Source organism: Mustela putorius, unplaced genomic scaffold (assembly GCF_011764305.1).
Source record: "Mustela putorius furo isolate JIRA1106 unplaced genomic scaffold, ASM1176430v1.1 tig00000083_pilon_pilon_pilon, whole genome shotgun sequence".
Taxonomy (NCBI): Eukaryota; Metazoa; Chordata; class Mammalia; order Carnivora; family Mustelidae; genus Mustela; species Mustela putorius.
The window spans coordinates 12,264,231-12,282,603 of NW_025421273.1; the positions used below are offsets into that span (position 1 = coordinate 12,264,231).

Here is an 18,373-nt window from a genome sequence, read left to right on the forward strand (position 1 = left end):
TTTGCAACATTGATTGACTCTTCATTTCACTTGAACACAGTATAGGGTTTTTTAAAAAAAATTTTATATATGAGAGAGAGGGCATGAGCATGGGGGTGGGGAGGGGCAGAGGAAGAAGGAGACTCCCCTGAGCAGGGAGCCTGTGAGACTCCATCCCAGGACCCTGAGATCACGACCTGAGCTGAAGACAGAACTGACTGAGCCACCCAGGCACCCCTAGAGGCCATCATAGGGTTATTAACTGACCTAATTGCGATATTGTGTGTTGGTGAATGGGGAGGCCTGAGGAGAGGGAAAGAGAGGGGAAGGGCTGGTCAGTGGAGCAGTCAGAACGCCCATAATATTTATTAAATTTACTGCCTTATATGAGTGTGGCTCAGGTAGCCCCAAAATAGTTAAAAGGAACATCAAAAATTACTGATCACAGATCACCAAGGTGAATATAATAATAATGAAAAGGTTTAAAATTGGGAGAATTTCCAAATTATGACACAGAGACAGGACATAAACAAATGCTCTTGGAAAAATGGCACCAATAGACTTGTTGGCCAGAGCATTGTTACAGACCTTCGATTTGTAAAGAAATGCATTGTCTGTAAAGAGCAACAAAGCAAAGCGCAATAAAACAAGGTATGTCTGTATTCTTTCAGAAGGACATTTGAGGGTCTTGCCTATCCTCCGTGCAGCTCCCCAGCCCTTTCCTTCCTGGTGTCTTTACTAGAGTAAGACAAAGCTTTGAAAGGAGGTTTTTTTCTTTCTTTCTTTCTTTCTTCCTTTCTTTTTTTTTTTTTTTTTTTTTTTTTTTTGTTGTTGTTTTTAATTTAAGCTAGAACTCTGGTGTAGTGAGACAGGCCTTGTCAGTTCCAGGAGTAGAATGTAGATATGTTTTAGTGTATTGGGTTCTATTTTCCAAGCTGCTATATTTTAAGAATTTAGGGACCTCCAGCTCTGTATTCAAAATGGCTAAACTGTATTGTTAAAGTTCCTTCAGGTTTGGATCTTCTTCTATTTTTTTTTTTAAAGATTTTATTTATTTATTTGACAGAGATCTCAAGTAGGTGGAGAGGCAGGCAGAGAGAGAGAGAGGAGGAAGCAGGCCTCCTGCCGAGCAGAGAGCCTGATGCAGGGCTTGACCCCAGGACCCTGGGACCATGTCCTGAGCCAAAGGCAGAGGCTTTAACCCACTGAGTCACCCAGACGCCCCATCGTTTGGATCTCCTGATAGTAACATGAGACCTATTAATGGTTAGGTGACCACCAGTTGACTACAATGATAGGTTCTGTTCGGTTTTGTGTTGTTTTTGATGGCAGCTGTGTGAGTTAATAAAGAACGCCTCGTTATGCCACTTGTACAGTACATGCTGCTTGGACTGTCCTTGTGGTAGGTGACTGTGGGTTCTTGGAGCTTCGGCAGTAGAGAAATGGCATATTGCCATCTTGCCTAGTTCCCTCATGGCACCCAGTGTGATTGTTCGCTCTTTACCGCTTAGTGTTTGTTGACTGAATTAATGGCATCTTTGGCAATTAGTGTTCAGTGAGAGAAACAACGAACAGGAGAGATTTATTAATTTTTTTAAAGTTTTTATTTATTTATTTGACAGAACACAAGTTGTGGGAGTGGGAGAGGGAGATGCAGGCTGCCTGCTGAGCAGAGAGCCCCACATGGGGCTTGATCCCAGGACCCCGAGATCATGACCTGAGCTGAAGGAAGATGCCTAGTGACTGAGCCACCCAGGTGCCCCTATTAAGAGGTTTATTGCAAAGAATTGGCTTACATGACTCTGAGGTCTGGCTAAGAGAGTCTTAAATCTATAGGACAGGAGGGAATCCTCCCAAAATGGAGTGAAGCTGTTTTCCTCGGGCAGCATTCCTTCAGGAAGCCTCAGTTCTGGTTTTAGCATCTTTCAACTGATTGAATCAGGCCCACCCAGATTCTCTAAAATAATCTCCTTTACTTAAAGTCACCTAGTAAAGACTTTAATCACACCTACAAGTATGAGCCCAGCAATGACTAGATGAGTATTTGAACACCTGGACATTGTTTCTAACACATTGGCATGTGGAAAGACCCTCACAAAATCCCAGAGCTTTCTTTTCTGTTGATTGCATGCCATCCAGCGTCCAGAACGTGAGCTGGAAGGTTCTCTAAGTCAGCGGGGTTTAGTTACTAGTCGAGGTCAGTACAGTGCCCTTGAACACAGAACAGGAAGCTGGCTCTGACTGGGTCACAGCCTGACAGCCATGGCTCCCAGGCTGGGCCCGTGGAGGAGGCAGAGTCAAGTACGAGGTACGACTCCTGCCCACAAGGGCTTTATGTGTTCAGTACATGAACTTCCTTCAATCTTCATTTCCTCACTAATCTCTCCAAGCCCATCTGGCTATTAGCTTCGCTATTCTTCTCAGCCCCGAGGTGCAGGATCCAGTGGCTTCCCTGAGGCCTCCTCGTGCCTGAGTCTCCAAGTCTGTTGACATTGTGGAACAGTCTCTGCTTGAAATTCTCTTAGCTGGGCTTTTATGATCTCTGCTCAGGCTTTCTCTCTTCTTTCTTTGCAGTTTCTTCCTTGCTTATCCTCTGTAGAGGTTTAGATATTGATCAAGTTCTGCCTTGACCCTTCCTTTGGCTTCTGGCCTGTGTGGTAGCAGGGTCTTTTATGGTCCCCTGCCTGACGCCTGCCTGCACAGGGACGTCTCCTGCTTTGGCGTTGTCAGCTCTGACTTCTCTGGGAGCTCTGCACTCAGGTCTGCCACGTGCCTCTTGGACATCTCTAAAATGCTGTTGCCTAGAGCAATGCAAGGTGTTTATTTGGTTCTATTTGGCCTCATTTAAGGGCTGAAAGTGTAATATGACAGAGAGCACTGTGGAATGTGTTGCTTTACTGCATTGTTCACCCTTAATGGTCCTTTCCCTTCCTTGCCATTAGCTTCCCAAAGAAGAGCTGCAGACACTTGGTCAGTATCAGATCAGTTAGAGCTACTCTGTGGTTCTTAGGGCACCCAGCCAATTCTGTATTTCAGAGAATCTGAAACCCTGTGAAGTCAGTGAAGAAGCTCCACTACTATTTTCCTTTGTTCTCATCTCTACCGTCAGGCAGAATACGAAGTGGCCGCTGACGAGGACCGCAGAAGCTGTGGACTGCAAATCCTACACATGTTCTTCGATGCTGAGGTGTGTTTTCTTCCTTAGATGCAAAGATTTGTTAATGCTTGCGTAAATAATTAGAGTACATTGCCCTTCTTACTTAGCTGGATAAGATATAACAAGTATGTTAAAATCTTTAATTTCTTATAAATAATTCTCTTACGCATTTTCTTTTGAGTCGGTGAGGAAATTAACAAATCTCTTAGAAAATTGGGTTGACTGGGTGGCTCTGTGGATGGGGCCAGGTCATGATCTCAGTGTCCTGGGATCGAGCCCCACATCGGGCTCTCTGCTCAGCGGGGAGCCTGCTTCGCTTCCCCCTCTCTCTCTGCCTGACTCTGCCTACTTGTGATCTCTCTCTCTGTCAAATAAATAAATAAAATCTTAAAAAAAAAAAAACTCTTAGAAAATTAATTCAAAGAATTTAAAAGTTTCTATGTTTCCTCAAACAGAAAACAGCACTAGAGAATTTTATTTGTCTTGGACTGAAAATAACATTTTTTTCCTAACAGCTTTAATGGGTCTTAGGTTTTATGCTTTTTCATCCCACAGTTTACTGTGTCCCTGAAATGAGAGCTGTTACTTGCTTCCCTTCATATGAATTCTCTTTTGTAGGCTGTTAAAAGTCTTAAACCCTGGGCAGGCCCCTCTGTGTTGTAGAATTGGAGGAGAACAGTAACAAGGATAGCTAACCCTTAGTGAATACCGCTCTGAGCTGTGTACATGTGAGTTGTTTAATACAAAAGTCCTATGAGATGGGTACATTATTATGTCCATTGTCGTAGGTAAGACTGAAAATCAGAGTGGTTAAATGGCTCACCAAAGGTAGCACAGCATGTTAAGTGTGGGAGCCAGGAATCAAACATGGAGAGATTGTGCTTGGAGAATAGCATCGTGAGAATGAGTCCAGAATGTTCAGATTCTGAAGCTAGCTCACTGAAGATGGTAGGGGAAGCTCACTGGTGCAAAGGATAATGTGGGGGGCAGGGAAGGCCAGTGGATTGGCAAGTGAGCACAAAGATAAACACACACCCAGTGGTGTCAGAGTTTGCCTCAGACCAAATAGGTTTTGACTCCAAAGCCTGTGCTCGCCTTAGCCACCAGCATCAATACCAGACTATCATGGCTCCTAGATAATTTCCAACAGATGCTACAGCATTCACGTAATTGCAGGAACCTCCAGTGACTGGGAGGAGTTGATGTTTCATTCACCTAATTCCATTGTGTTTTATTTTTTTAAATTTAAATCACTGAATAGTTTTATATATTTTTGACAACAGAAATAAAACTTTTTTACCATAAAAATAATTTTGACATTGACATTATTTTATAACTCTATTCTGATTAGTCAAAATATGAAACATTTAATTTTCTCCATGAGCTTTTTTTTTTTTTTAAGTTTTAATCACCAGTGCTCATCACAACAAGTGTCCCTTTTAATCCCTATCACCTATTTCACCCATGCCCCCAGCCCACCTCCCTCTGGTGACTTAGTTTGTCTTCTGTAGTTAAGAGTCTGTGTCTTGGTTTCTCTCTCTCTCTCTCTCTCTTTTTTTCTTTGCTCATTTGTTTTATTTTTTTTTTAATTCCATGTGTGAGTGAAATTATATGGTATTTGTTTTTCTCTGTCTGATTTATTTCACTTAACATAACACTATTTAGTTCCATCCATTTCATTGCACATGACAAGGTTTCATTCTTTTTTATGGTGTAATATTCCTAGATAGATAGTTGGATAGATAGATAGATACATACATACATACATACATAGACCACATCTTTATCCATTTATCAGTCAGTGGACCCTTAGGCTGCCTCCATAGTTTGGCTATTGTAAATAATGCTGCAATAAACGGGTACTTATATCCCTTTGAATTAGTGCTCTCATATTCTTTGGGTAAGTACCCAGTAGTGTGATTATTGGATCATATGGTATTTCTATTTTTAATTTTTTGAGGAACTTCCATACTGTCTTCCACAGTGGCCACACCAGTTTGCATTCCCACCTATAGTGCATGAGGGTTCCTTTTTCTCTACATCCTCACCAACACTTGTTTCTTGTCTTTTTGATTTTAGCTATTCTGACAGGTGTGAAGTGGTATCTCACTATGGTTTTGATTTTAATTTCCCTGATGATGAGGGATGTTGAGCATCTTTTCATGTGCCTGCTGGCCATCTGGGTGTCTTCTTCTGCCTGTTTCTAATCAGATTATTTGTCTCTGGGACATTGAGTTTTAGAACTTCTTTATATGTGTTAGATACTAACTCTTCCTTGGGATGTGTCATTTGTAAATACCTTCTCCCAATCAGTCAGTTATCTTTTTGCTTTGTTGATTGGTTCCTTCACTGTGCAGAAGCTTTTTATTCTAATAAATTCCCAATACTTAATTTTTACTTGCTTCTCTTGTCTCAGGAGACATTATCTAGAAAAAAGTTAGTGCAGCTGATGTCAGAAAAATTACTGTCTTTGCTCTTCTGGGATTTTTGTGGTTTCAGGTCTCACAGTTAGATCCTTAATCCATTTTGAGTCTATTTTTGTGTGTGGTATACAAAAAGCATCCAGTTTTCCCAACACCATCTTTTCCCATTGCATATTCTTGCCTCCTTTGTTGAAGATTAATTGACCATGTAATTGTGGGTTTATTTCTGGGTTTTCTATTCTGTTCTGTTGATCTGTGTGTCTGTTTTTGTGGCAGTAATGATACTTTTTTGACTACTATAGCTTTGTAATGTATGTTAAAATCTGGAATTGTGATACCTCCAGGTTTGTTTTTCTTTTTCAAATTTGCTTTGGCTATTCAAGGTCATTGTGGTTCCATTTAAATTTTAGAATTGTTTATTCTGGTTCTTTGAAAAATGCTGTTGGTATTTTGATAGGGATTGCATTAAATTGCTTGGGGTAGTATAGACCTTTTAACAATACTCGTTATTCAAATCCGTGAGCATGTATTATCTTTCCATCTGTTTGCATCATCTTCAATTTCTTTTCTTGGTGTTTTAAAATTTTCACTTCCCTGGTTGAGTTTATTCCTAGGTATTTTATTATTTTTGGCTTAATTATGAACGAGATTGTTTTCTTAATTTCCCATTCTGCTGCTTCATTACTGGTGTATAGAAATGCAATGGGTTTCTATACATTGATTTTGTATACTGCAACCTTAGTGAATTAGTTCATTAGTTCTGGTAGCTTTTTGGTGAAGTCTTTAGGGTTTTCTATATGTAGCATCATGTCATCTGCAAATAGGAGAAGTTTTACTTCTTCTTTACCAATCTAGATGCCCTTTATTCCTTTTCTTGTCTGATTGCTATGGCTAGGACTTCCAGTATTATGTTGAATAAGAATTGTGAGAGTGGACATCCCTGTTTTGTCCCTAACTGTCGAGAAAAAGCTCCATTTTTCCCATTAGGGATGATGTTAGGTGTGAGTTTTTCACACATGGCCGTTTTTATGTTGGGGTGTGCTCTCTCAAAACCTACTTTGTTGAGGGCTTTCATCATGAATGGATGTTATACTTTGTCAGACGTTTTTTCTGTGTCTGTTGAAACGATCATATGGTTTTTATCCTTTCTCTTGTTGATATGATGTATCATATTGATTGATTTGCAAATATTGAACCACCATTGCAACATGGGAATAAACCCCACTTGATTGTGAATGATTGTGAATTTTTTTTTCCAGTGTATTTTTGGATTTGGTTTGCTAGTATTTTGTTGAGGATTTTTGCATCTGTGTTCATCAGAGATGTTGGCCTGTAGTTCTCTTTTTTTTTTGTGTGGTGTCTTTATCTGGTTTTGGTATCAGGGTAATACTGGCTTCATAGAATGCATTTGGAAGTTTGCCTTCCTTACCCAGTTTTTGGAATAGTTTGAAAGGAATAAGTATTAATTCTTTTTTAAATGTTTGGTAGAATTCACCTGTGAAACCATCTGGTCCTGGACTTTTGTTTGTTGGGAGGCTTTTTTTTTTTCTTTTAATGGTTCAGTTTCTTTGCAGATAATTGATCTGTTCAGATTTTCTATTTCTTCCTCTTTCAGTTTCAGTAGTTTATATGTTTCTAGGAATTTATCCATTTCTTCTACATTGTCCAATTAGTTGGCATATAGTTTTTCATAATATTCTTTTAGAATTGTTTGTACTTCGGTGGTGTTTGTTGGTATTTCTCCTCTCTATTTGTGATTCTATTTATTTGGATCCTTTATCTCTTTTTCCTTGATGCGTCTGGCTAGAGCCTAATCAACTTTATAGATTTTTTTCAAAGAACCAGCTCGTGATTTCATTGTTCTATTGGTTTTTTAGTTTCTATATCGTTTCTTTCTGCTCTAATATTTATTATTTCCTTCTTTCTGTTGGTTTTAGGTTTTGTTTATTGTTCTTTTTCCAACTCCTCTAGATATAAGGTTAGGTTATTTATTTGAAATTTTTCTTGCCTTTTTTTTTTTAAAAGATTTTATTTATTTATTTGACAGAGAGAGATCACAAGTAGGCAGAGAGGCAGGCAGAGAGAGAGGAGGAAGCAGGCCCCCTGCTGAGCAGAGAGCCCGATGTGGGGCTCGATCCCAGGACCCTGAGATCATGACCTGAGCCCAAGGCAGCGGCTTAACCCACTGAGCCACCCAGGTGCCCATTTTTCTTGCCTTTTTTTTTTTTAAAGATTTTATTTATTTATTTGATAGAGAGAGATCACAAGTAGATGGAGAGGCAGGCAGAGAGAGAGAGAGAGAGGGAAGCAGGCTCCCTGCTGAACAGAGAGCCCGATGCGGGACTCGATCCCAGGACCCTGAGATCATGACCTGAGCCGAAGGCAGCGGCTTAACCCACTGAGCCACCCAGGCGCCCTTTTCTTGCTTTTTGAAGTCCGCCTGTATTGCTATAAACTTCTCTCTCGCAGCTATTTTGCTGCATCCCAAAGGTTTTGAACCATTGTGTTTTCATTTGCATTTGTTTCCATGTACTTGACCCATTCATTGTTTAGTAGCATGGTATTTAACCTCCTTGTATTTGTGGTCTTCCCAGATTTTTTTTGTAGTTGACTTTCAGTTTCATAGTGTTGTATCAAGAAAAGATACACACCCAGCATGACTTTGATCTTTTTAAATTTGTGAAGGTTTATTTTGTGACCTAACCTGTGATCTTTTCTGGAGAATGTTCCATGTGCACTTGAAAAGAATCTGTATTCTGCTCTTTGAGGATGGAATGTTCTGAATATATCTATCTGTTAAATCCATCCGGTGCAGTGTGTCATTCAAAGCCATTGTTTTCTTGTTGATTATCTGTTTCGATAATCTGTCCATTGAGGTAAGTGGGGGGTTAAAGTCCCCTAATATTATCCGTTATTATCAATTAGATAGATCCTTTACATTTGTTATTAACTGTTTTATGAACTTGGGTGCTTACATGTTAAATGCATAAATTTTGACAGTTCTTATATACTCTTATAGGATTGCCCCTTTATTATTTATTATGTAATGCCCTTCCTTGTAGCTTATTATAGTCTTTGTTTTAAAGTCTATTTGGGGGACACCTGGGTGGCTCGGTGGGTTAAAGCCTCTGCCTTTGGCTCGGGCCATGATCCCAGAGTCCTGGGATCAAGCCCCGCATCGGGCCCTCTGCTCATTGGGGAGTCTGCTTCCTCCTCTCTCTCTCTCTCTGCCTGCTTCTCTGCCTACTTGTGATCCTTGCTTGTCAAACAAATAAATAAACTCTTTAAAAAAAAAAGTCTGTTTTGTCTGGGATAAGTATTGTTGCTCTGGCTTTCTCTTGACAAGCCTTTGCATGATAACTGTTTCTCTATCCCCTTGCTTTCCCTGGCTGGTGTTTTAAGGTCTAAAATGGGTCCCTTGTAGGGAGCATATAGTTGGGTCTTCTTTTCTCATCCATTCTGTCACCCTGTATTTTTTGACTAAAGCATTTAGTTCATTTACATTCGAAGTAACTATTGATAGATCTATACTTAATGTCATTTTATTGCTTGTTTGTTGGTTGTTTCTGAAGATATTCTCTCATCCTTTCTTGTCTTTCTCTCTTTGATAGCTTGCTGGTTTCCCTTAGTGATATATTTGAATTTACTTCTCTTTATTCTTTGCATATTTATTAGTGGTTTTTGATTAGTGGTTCCTATTAGGGCGATACATAACATCGTCATACAACAGTCTGTATTAAGTTCATGGTCGTTTAAGTTTGAACCCATTCTTTATTCCTTTCCTTCCCACATTTTGAGTTTATGATGTAATATTTACATCTTTTTTATTTTGTGAGTTTCTCGACTGTTTTTACAGAAGTATTCATTTTTATTGCTTTTGTATTTCCTCCCTTCATACCATACTTTTTAGTCTTTCCTTTCCATTGAAGTCACCTTTAATATTTCTGGCAGGGCTGGTTTAGTGATAAGCTCCTTTAGTTTTGTTTGCCTGGATGAATCTTTATCTCTCCTTCTTTTTTATTTTTTAATAAGTATTTTATTTATTTATTTGAGAGAGAGGGCGCACAAGCAGGGTGTGGGGTGGGGAGGGGCAGAGGGAGAAGCAGGCTCCCCGCAGAGCAGGGAGCCTGACTCGGGGCTTGATCCCAGGACCCTGAGATCATGACCTGAGCCAAAGGCAGACATAGTAAAGATGGGAAAATGCCTCATTTCTGTTAGATCATTTAAATGACACCTATTGGGGCGCCTGGATGGCTCAGTGGGTTAAAGCCTCTGCTTTCGGCTCAGGTCATGATCCCAGGGTCCTGGGATCGAGCCCCGATTCTGGCTCTCTGCTCAGCAGGGAGTCTGCTTTCCTTCCTCTCTCTCTGCCTGCCTCTGCCTACTTGTGATCTCTGTCTGTCAAATAAATTAAAAAAAAATTTTTAATGACACCTATTAATGGCTATAGTTATATCAGTATTGTTCATTTTTAAAAATGAGTTTTCTATGGGGCGCCTGGGTGGCTCAGTGGGTTAAAGCCTCTGCCTTCGGCTCAGGTCATGATCTCTGCGTCCTGGGATTGAGCCCCGCATTGGGCTCTCTGCTCTGCGGGGAGCCTGCTTCCTCCTCTCTCTCTGCCTGCCTCTCTGCCTACTTGTGATCTCTCTCTGTCAAATAAATAAATAAAATCTTTTTTAAAAAATGAGTTTTCTATATTGTATATTTCTATCACTAGTTCAACTTTGATGAAAGTATTTCTTTGATTTGTAGAAAACCCAGTTTTGTTGTGTTAGCTTAGCTATACCACTGCCAGAAATCAGTCTAGAATGCATTTCTCATGCCTAATGACAAATTAAATGTGCAATTGAACATGATCTGGGTATCTTTTTCAATAACTCTGGACATTAGTTTTGTTATGTGTTTTCTTTCTCTGGAATTTTCTAGTTGAGGATTAAGAGAATGGGAAGCTGGTGTGTAGGGACATAATTAGTGAGAATGTGAAGTGGTAGGGCCTTTTTGGAGGTCAGCTTTGCAATGAATATCAATGTTTAAGAGACAGGTATCCTTTGAGCTAGTTATTCTACCTCCAAGAATCTGTCTTATAAAAACACCATGGTACAAAGATATACATAGCAGTGGTGTCTGCAGAGGAGGAAATGGGTAGCTTGAATGTGTCAGAAGGACAAATAAACACATCCTCTGGAAAACCATGCAGTCTTTAGGAAAATATAGTAGCTTTCTTGGTTGCAGCACATATTTACAAAACTACATATATATTTTTATCCCATTTGTGTGAGAAAAAAATGTGTATTTCTGAGGGTTTGTGTCCATGTGGATGTGTTTACATTTTTTAAATAAGATTTTATTTATTTATTTGACAGAGATCACAAGTAGGCAGAGAGGCAGGCAGAGAAAGAGGGGGAAGCCGGCTCCCCACCGAGCAGAGAGCCTGATGCAGGGCTTGATCCCAGAACCCCGAGATCATGACCTGAGCCGAAGGCAGAGGTTTAACCCACTGAGCCACCCAGGCACCCCTACATTTTTAACTGTGACAAAAAAGACATAAAGTTGATCATCGTAGCCATGTCTAAGTGCACAGTTCAGTGGTATTATACATACTGATGTTGTGGGCAGCCTTCACCACCATCCATCTCCTGAACTTTCTTTCTCCTACAGATCTGAAATTCTGTCCCTATGAAACACAGCTCCCACTTTCTCCTCCCATTCCATTTTCTGTCTCTAGTATTCTGACCATTTGAGGGACCTCATAGAAGCGGGATCATACAGTATCTGTCCTTTTGTGGCTGGTTTATTTCACTGGGCATAATGTCCTCAAGGTTTATCCATGTTGTAGCAGGTCAGAACGTCCCTCCTCCTTGAGGCTGAATGACATTCCCCTACATGGATGGATCATGGTGTTCATCCATTCATCTGTCAGTGGGCCCTTGGGTTGCTCCCACCTTTTTGAATATTGTGCATAATCCTGCTATGGATACAGTGTAGAGATATTTCCTAGAAAACTTGCTTTTCACTCTGATTCGATTTGCTTAGAAAAAGATCTGAAAAGGTGGACAACACAGTGAACTCTGGAAAATGACACCAGGGCAGCAGGTGAAGGTGGCCCTTTGACTTATTTCAGGCTCTCACTGTTGTACTTCTTTTTTTTTTTTTTTTAAGATTTTATTTATTTATTTGACAGACAGAGATCACAAGTAGGCAGAGAGGCAGGCAGAGAGAGAGGAGGAAGCAGGCTCCCTGCTGAGCAGAGAACCCCAATATGGGGCTTGATCCAGGACCCTGGGATCATGACCTGAGCCGAAGGCAGAGGCTTTAACCCACTGAGCCACCCAGGGCCATGCTGTACTTTTTTTTTCTACAGTAAGCATTAGGTTTTGTTTATAGCTGGTAAATTATGAAATCACTAACTATCATGCATTTGGTTTGTGCTGTATCAAAAAGGCAGCAACCCCTTTACCAGAAATACCTACCCGTGTTTTGAAAGAATGTCGGTTGAGACTGAAGCAGAACCCCGGCAAGGACGTCTTCGAGGAATGCACGAGGTAAGCAGCCCATGCCACCCCACACAGCCATGTGGCTGACAGCAGACGGGGGCTTACAGGGCCGCCCTCTGCATGACACCAGCTCTTACTACAGAACTTTCCCAGTTAATGCAGTCACTTTGACTGGAGAGATGTGCATGAGGGGTGATAATTACACAGATGGAAGGGACACACTGAAGTGGGTCACATCATGGAGACCCAGTGTTTGTGTGTAGCTTTGTGGGTCCCTGACCCTCCAGTCGGCCTTTTGAAATATGTGTGTCTGGGATGAAAGGATACCCATAAAGTGTTATTTTTTAAAGCCCTAGGCACTTGCATGTTTTCTCTAGATGTTTGCAATAACAGACAAGAAAATTCCAAGTGAAAGCACTTTGACTAAATCTGTCTTCTGATGTATACAGGGAGGTAGAATGGTTTCTGGACTGATCTGGCCCAGAATACGGAGTCCTCTGCCCCGTCAGGCAGCATTCGGGTGTCATTTCTCCTAAGGTCCATTCAACAGAGGCTGGTTCATGCTGGTTCTCTGTCCAGTGCTGTGTCCATTTCCTGGGGCGGCCATCACAAAGTTCCACAAACTTTGGTGGCACAAAACAGTAGAAATGTATTCTCCAGGCTCCTGGGGGGTTTAGTCAGCTCAGGCCATGGTCCCAGGGTCATGGGAAGGAGTCTTACATTGGGCTTCTGGCTCAGCCGGGAGCCTGCTTCCCCTTCTGCCTCCTCCCCTCTCCTCCCTGCTACTCGTTCTCTCACTGTCTCTGTCTTGCTCTCAAATCAACAACAGAAATTTATTCTCACAGTTCTGGAAGCTGGGAGTCTGAAGTCAGGCCTCTCGAGGACAGGATCTTTCCTTGTCCCTGCTTATCTCCCTAGTGTTTTTGGGCCTGCAGCTGCAGCATTTGAGCCTCTGCTGTCTTTGTCCTTGTGTTCTGTCCTCTTCTTAGAAGAGCATTCGTCCCATTGGATCAGGGCCAACTCCACTCCGGTATGACCTCATCTTAACTCATGGTATCTGCAAAGACCCTTATCCCAAGTAAGGCCAATATTCAGAAACCAGGGTTAGGACTCAACATATCTGTTTGAGAGAAGCATTTCAAGTCATGATAGTTTGCTTCTTTGGGTCGAGGTTATGCTAGAGAACAAGATAAAACATTGCGGACTGAGTTTTCGTTCCTACGGGCCTTAAAATAGGAATTGCAGAGCCTCAGCTTATTGTTTTTTCAGAAAATATTAAGCACCTATTTTGTGTTGTCATTGATCTAGTTTTCAGGAGTAAAATGATAAGCAAGGATGAGTTGATTCTCTACTTCTAGGGAGCTTATACCCAAGTGGAATGATAGAGAAATCTGTGTCAGTTTCCTATTGGGGCCATAACAGATTGCCACAGACTTGATGGCCTAAGACAACACACATCTATGTTCTTCAGTTCTGGAGGTCAGAAGTCTGAAAGCAGTATCGCTGGGCAGAAATCATGTTGTCTGCAGGGCCTTGCTCCATTGAGGATCTAGGGGAAAATCCATTTTCTTGTGTTTTTTTCCGGCTTACAAGAGTACATTACTTGGCTCGTGGCCCCTTATTCCACGTTCAGAACCAGCCATACAGTGTCCTCAACTTTGTCTCTGCTTCTGACTTTTGGAAGACTTTTTTTACTCTATACGTCCACATCTCCCTTGGCCTCCCTCTTTCAGTGGCATGTGATGGCATTTAGTGTCCACTCAGATAATCCAGGATTATTTTCCTATCTCAGGCCCCTTAACTCAGTCATCTGCAGAATCTCTGTTGCCAGGAAGGGCGATAATCACAGGCTCCAGGAATGGGGACCTGGGTATGTTTGGGTCATTGATTATTCAGCCTACTGTAGGCGCTGAGTAAGTTGCCAGGGAGGGAGTGCTGAGGGCATGTCTCCTAACCTGGGGCCCCGAGAAGAGCCTTCACAGAGACCTTTCCCTGCAGACTGAGGAGGAGGCCAGGGAGCACAGAGACCTGCAGGGGAGGGGCTGGTCAAGGATTGCTGCTGCTTCACCCCAAGAGGGCCAGGGAGAGGGTCCTCATTGTTCCCTCTCCCTGGTCCTTATTCCCAGGTACCCTTTCTGTCACTTGGCAAGTGTTCACACAGGAGTCCTCACATGACCTTCTGGAGGTCAACCCTCATTTGACAGAAGAGGAATGGAGGCCCAGGGAGCCAGGTAGAGCAATTAGAGTGACCCATTTCACTGTGGCAGTTGTTCAGGTGATGGTGGCCTAGCCTGCCTAATGATAGTCATCATGGAGACAGATGAATGGATTTCAGAGAAATCCGTGAGGCTGCTGGGCTAGGGAGGACAATACAGTTTCTTTGGGGACACATTTGAATTTGAGTTCTTTTCTGGACATCAAGCAGAGCTGAGATGTTAGCAGCTGCAACTGGGGTGTTCCTGGAGAGGAACAGGAGGCAGGATCTGGGGTCATAGCCCCTGTGCAGATGTGACCAAGGCTGTGGGGGTGGAGGCAAGACCTGGGCATATGCACAGAGTGGAGATTGAAGAGAGGAGTGCACTGAGAGCAGATAGGCACAGCCTCCCTTCTTCTCTCCCTCTGCATCCCTCTGCGCCTACTGCCTGGTTCTGTCCCCTCCCTCCAGTACAGGGCCCCAAGCTGAAACTGCACTGGGAGAGGGAGGGGACAGATGCCAGACAGAGTGACAGTGGCACAAGAGGTCACATCCCTGTTCTGAAGAGGCCAAGGGCGGGGTCCAGCAGGGACAGGGATAGGGTGGGAGGCTTCGGGAGAACAGAGGTGTTTGTAGTAGCAGTGCATTGCGGTGCGGTGCACGGGGAGAGAGGCCCATTCAGGGACCAAGAGCAGGAATTGCATTTTGACTCATACACTAGTGCTTTTAAAGCTCTTTCCTGTTTATTTTTAATGCCCAAGGAGGTCTTAAGCACATGGTCTGATCTTGATGTTTCAGGACACTAGGACACCGAGATTTGAAGTCATTCATTCATTCAACAAATAATCCTGAGGGCCCATTATGTGCTAAGTACTGTCCTAAAAGCTTGGGATAATGGGGAAACACTACAGACAATTCCTGTCTTCATGCAGTTCACTTGTGGCAGGGAATGGCTTACCTGGCCTGTGCACCAGGAGTGTCTGGAGCTAGCTGTAGCATGGGCAAGATGCTCATTCCCTTAGTGAGAATGTCAAATGACCAGCTCCATACGCCCTAGATAAACGGTTTTAACCTGTCTTTCTACCGGGCAGTTGTGCGGTATTGGACTAGAGCCCTCTTCTCTGGCTGGCAGCAGCCTCCTTCTCTGAAAATGGGCTGTTCTCTGAGGCTGGTAATCTCCAGTCAACTTTTACTGGTTCTTGTTGGTTATTCCCATGAGTGGAATATGAGGGTTTGTGCCGTGGGCCTCCTTTGCGAGAAGGTGTTGCTTGTTTGACCGCTTCTCTGGTAGAGCAGACAGGCATGGCCTCGGGTCTCTGATGACTGTAGTCCTCGTGTTTCGTAGTGAGAAGTAAATATATTAGCTATACTGGACTTATACTTAAAAAAATGATGATAAAAAATAAAAGAATCAAAATTCTCCTTGGCTTCACGTGAGCCATTTGTGAAACTGGAAGGGGCCAATCTTTGAGCACATGCCTTTGCTCTTCCAAGTTTTCTCCCCAGTGTGCACACATCGTGAGCTCCTTCCTGTACCTGTGTGGTGAGAGACCTGCCATGGTAACAACAGACAGGGAGGCTTAGGAACTGAGTTACTCCGCCTAGTGACAGGAAGTGGCCATGACCGTTATCCTTATTCGGCAGCTTGGGGGATGGAGGCCAGAGAGGTTTGGTAACCTGCTCCAGGCCTTTCAGCGGGTGGGAGGCAGGCTGCTTGAGGACAGAGCAGCCAACATCCGCACACGGATGCATTCGCTGAGAAGGGCCGTCACCAACCTGGTTTGCATGCCGCTTTTGCGAAGATCCCTCTTTTTGGCGCCATTTTCATTTTGCAGAAACTGCTAGAAAAAAATCTAAGAATTCCTAAGTAGTCACTTCAGATACTGTGTTTTTGCCCTCTCGGATGTTGATGTTAGTTTGTAGACACGGGGAAGAGCACCAGATCCCGTAGGCCCTTGTGATGGCGTCTCCTAGGGGTGGCACCTGTGTGGGGCACATCCACACCGTGGGCGTAGGCCTGTCTGGCTCCAACACCTCAGCTTCTCCTCTCCTGTGCACAACAGTGGGCGTCAGCAACTGGAAGAACATGGTTGTGATCAGTCACTCTGTGCTGCCCAGAGTATTCCTTTGTGATTTAGAATTACCAAAGAACTGCATCTTGTTTCAGAGATGTGTGTTTCCCTGGTGTAGAGATCAGCAGCTATGGAGTGGAGGGTATGTCCCCTGTGCTCTGAGACAGAGTGCCAGCAGCCAGGCTACCCCTGTGCCACATCTCATGTCGTTAGTCATATCTGCGTGGCTGTGCCTCTTCGTAGGCAGTGTGCGGCAACACTGCCCTGTCCATGTTTCCTGAGGATGACGGGAGTAGGGCAGAGCCTCAGTAAAGCCATCCTGGGCTGAGGGTCTGGCCCAACCCCTGGAAGACACCCTAGAGACAGGAGCAGGATGGAAGGGGATAGCCACAGGCTGGAGACAGTCCCCTGTGCTGACATACTTACAGGCAGCAGAGCAGGACCTCCTCCAGGAGCAGCTTCACTGGGGCAAGGCAGGCCATCTATCATTGGCCTTTTCAAGGTCACTGCCAGAAGCACATTATTTCAGTCTGTCTGGCTGCTGTAGCAGATACCACAGACAGGGAGACATCTGTCTCCCATAGCCCTGCAGGCTGGAAGCCCGTGGCCAGGGCGCCAGCGTGGTCCAGCTCTGGGAAGGCCCCTCTTCAGCAGTCTGTGGCCTCATGTGACAGGAGGGACAGGGGAGCTCTCTGGGGTCTCTTTCATAAGAGCCCAAATCCAAATCCATTCAGAGAGGCTCCACCTTCCAAATACCATCACCCTCAGATTTAGGTTTCAGCCTAGGACTTCTGGGGGGACACACACTCAGTCTGCAGCACACATCATCGTGACTCACCATTCCGAAAGCCAGGCACCCATGTGCCAGGGAATACGCACATCTCATTTTCAGCTGTGGAAAGTACACACCATGAATAACAAAGACCGATGTCCGCAAGCCCCTGAGGTCATGCGGGGGAAGTCACGCTGCTTAGAGGGCTGGCCAGGCGGCAGGGCAGAAGGGTCCTTTCCTGCCCCTAGGTCTGGGCTGTGTGTCCGCATAGGGCTACCTGTGCTGTCGCTGGGATCCAGCTCTCTAGTGTGGACGACATTTCACTTCCTAGCACTTGCAAGCTGGTTTCCTGATTTCTCTTTTTACCTCTAGCCTTAGGTTCTTCACTGATATGTCTGTTCACCAAATCTGTTCGTATTTTTAACCCTCTGATTAGGCACTTTTCCAATTCCGTCCTGTTGTTCAAGAACGGGGTGGTATACATGACCGTGTCAGACTGCCCACAGGTCTGGCTCCTGCTCTGTGTATCCACTTCAAGATAGGGACTTAAAAGTCACTCATATTTAAATAAGTTTTAGTTCTTAGCCCTCAGTCTGTTTTGATTAGCTCACCTGACTGATGGCGGTTTATTCCTTATATTCTAACTCAGTGCCTGTCACTGGCCAGCTGCTGTGCCAGGCTCTGGCTAACAGGGACCTTAGCAGGATCCACTGCAGGAACAAGGACTTACAGAGTTCCCTGCTGTTCTGGCTTATTTCCGTATTGTAAACCTTCCTTGCCCCAAAAGCCCTCTTCCTCACTTTGGATTCCAGAGTACTGATGCCGCATAATGAACATAAATGTTTCCTTTAGACTCCCTGCTGTTTTCTGAAAGAAGCTGTAGTGAGAGGCAGCACAGCTGCCTTAGTGGGGAGCCTCAGGATGGGGCTCAGCACTGTCTGCTTGTCCCTCTCTCTCTCTCAAACAAATAAATAAATAAATAAAATCTTTTTAAAAAGGTGTGTGCAGGGGCGCCTGGGTGGCTCAGTAGGTTAAGGCCTCTGCCCTCAGCTCAGGTCGTGGTCGCGGGGTCCTGGGATCAAGCCCCTCTTCGGGCTCTCTGCTCAGTGGGGAGCCTGCTTTCCTTCCTCTCTCTGCCTGCCTCTCTGCCTACTTGTGATCTCTGTCTGACAAATAAATAAATAATTAATTAATCTTTAAAAAAAAAAATGTTGTGTTCAGTAGGTTTATTTCTTGGACTAGACCAGTGGGGCAGAGTCTGTTGTTTTTGAGATGAGGAGTA

The 18,373-nt window shown here is 43.7% G+C and overlaps 1 protein-coding gene across 2 annotated transcripts in view; it reads left to right on the forward strand.

The window, feature by feature from the left end:
* GRK4 (G protein-coupled receptor kinase 4) overlaps window positions 1-18,373 on the forward strand; it is a 110,144-nt gene that overhangs the window by 34,480 nt on the left and 57,291 nt on the right. For both annotated transcript variants that reach the window (XM_013045752.2, XM_045075068.1), the window contains 2 exons: window positions 3,089-3,166; window positions 12,001-12,101. In XM_013045752.2, the coding sequence (XP_012901206.1) occupies window positions 3,149-3,166; window positions 12,001-12,101 (119 nt within the window). In that variant the 5' untranslated portion in view covers window positions 3,089-3,148. The remainder of the gene's footprint in view (window positions 1-3,088; window positions 3,167-12,000; window positions 12,102-18,373) is intronic.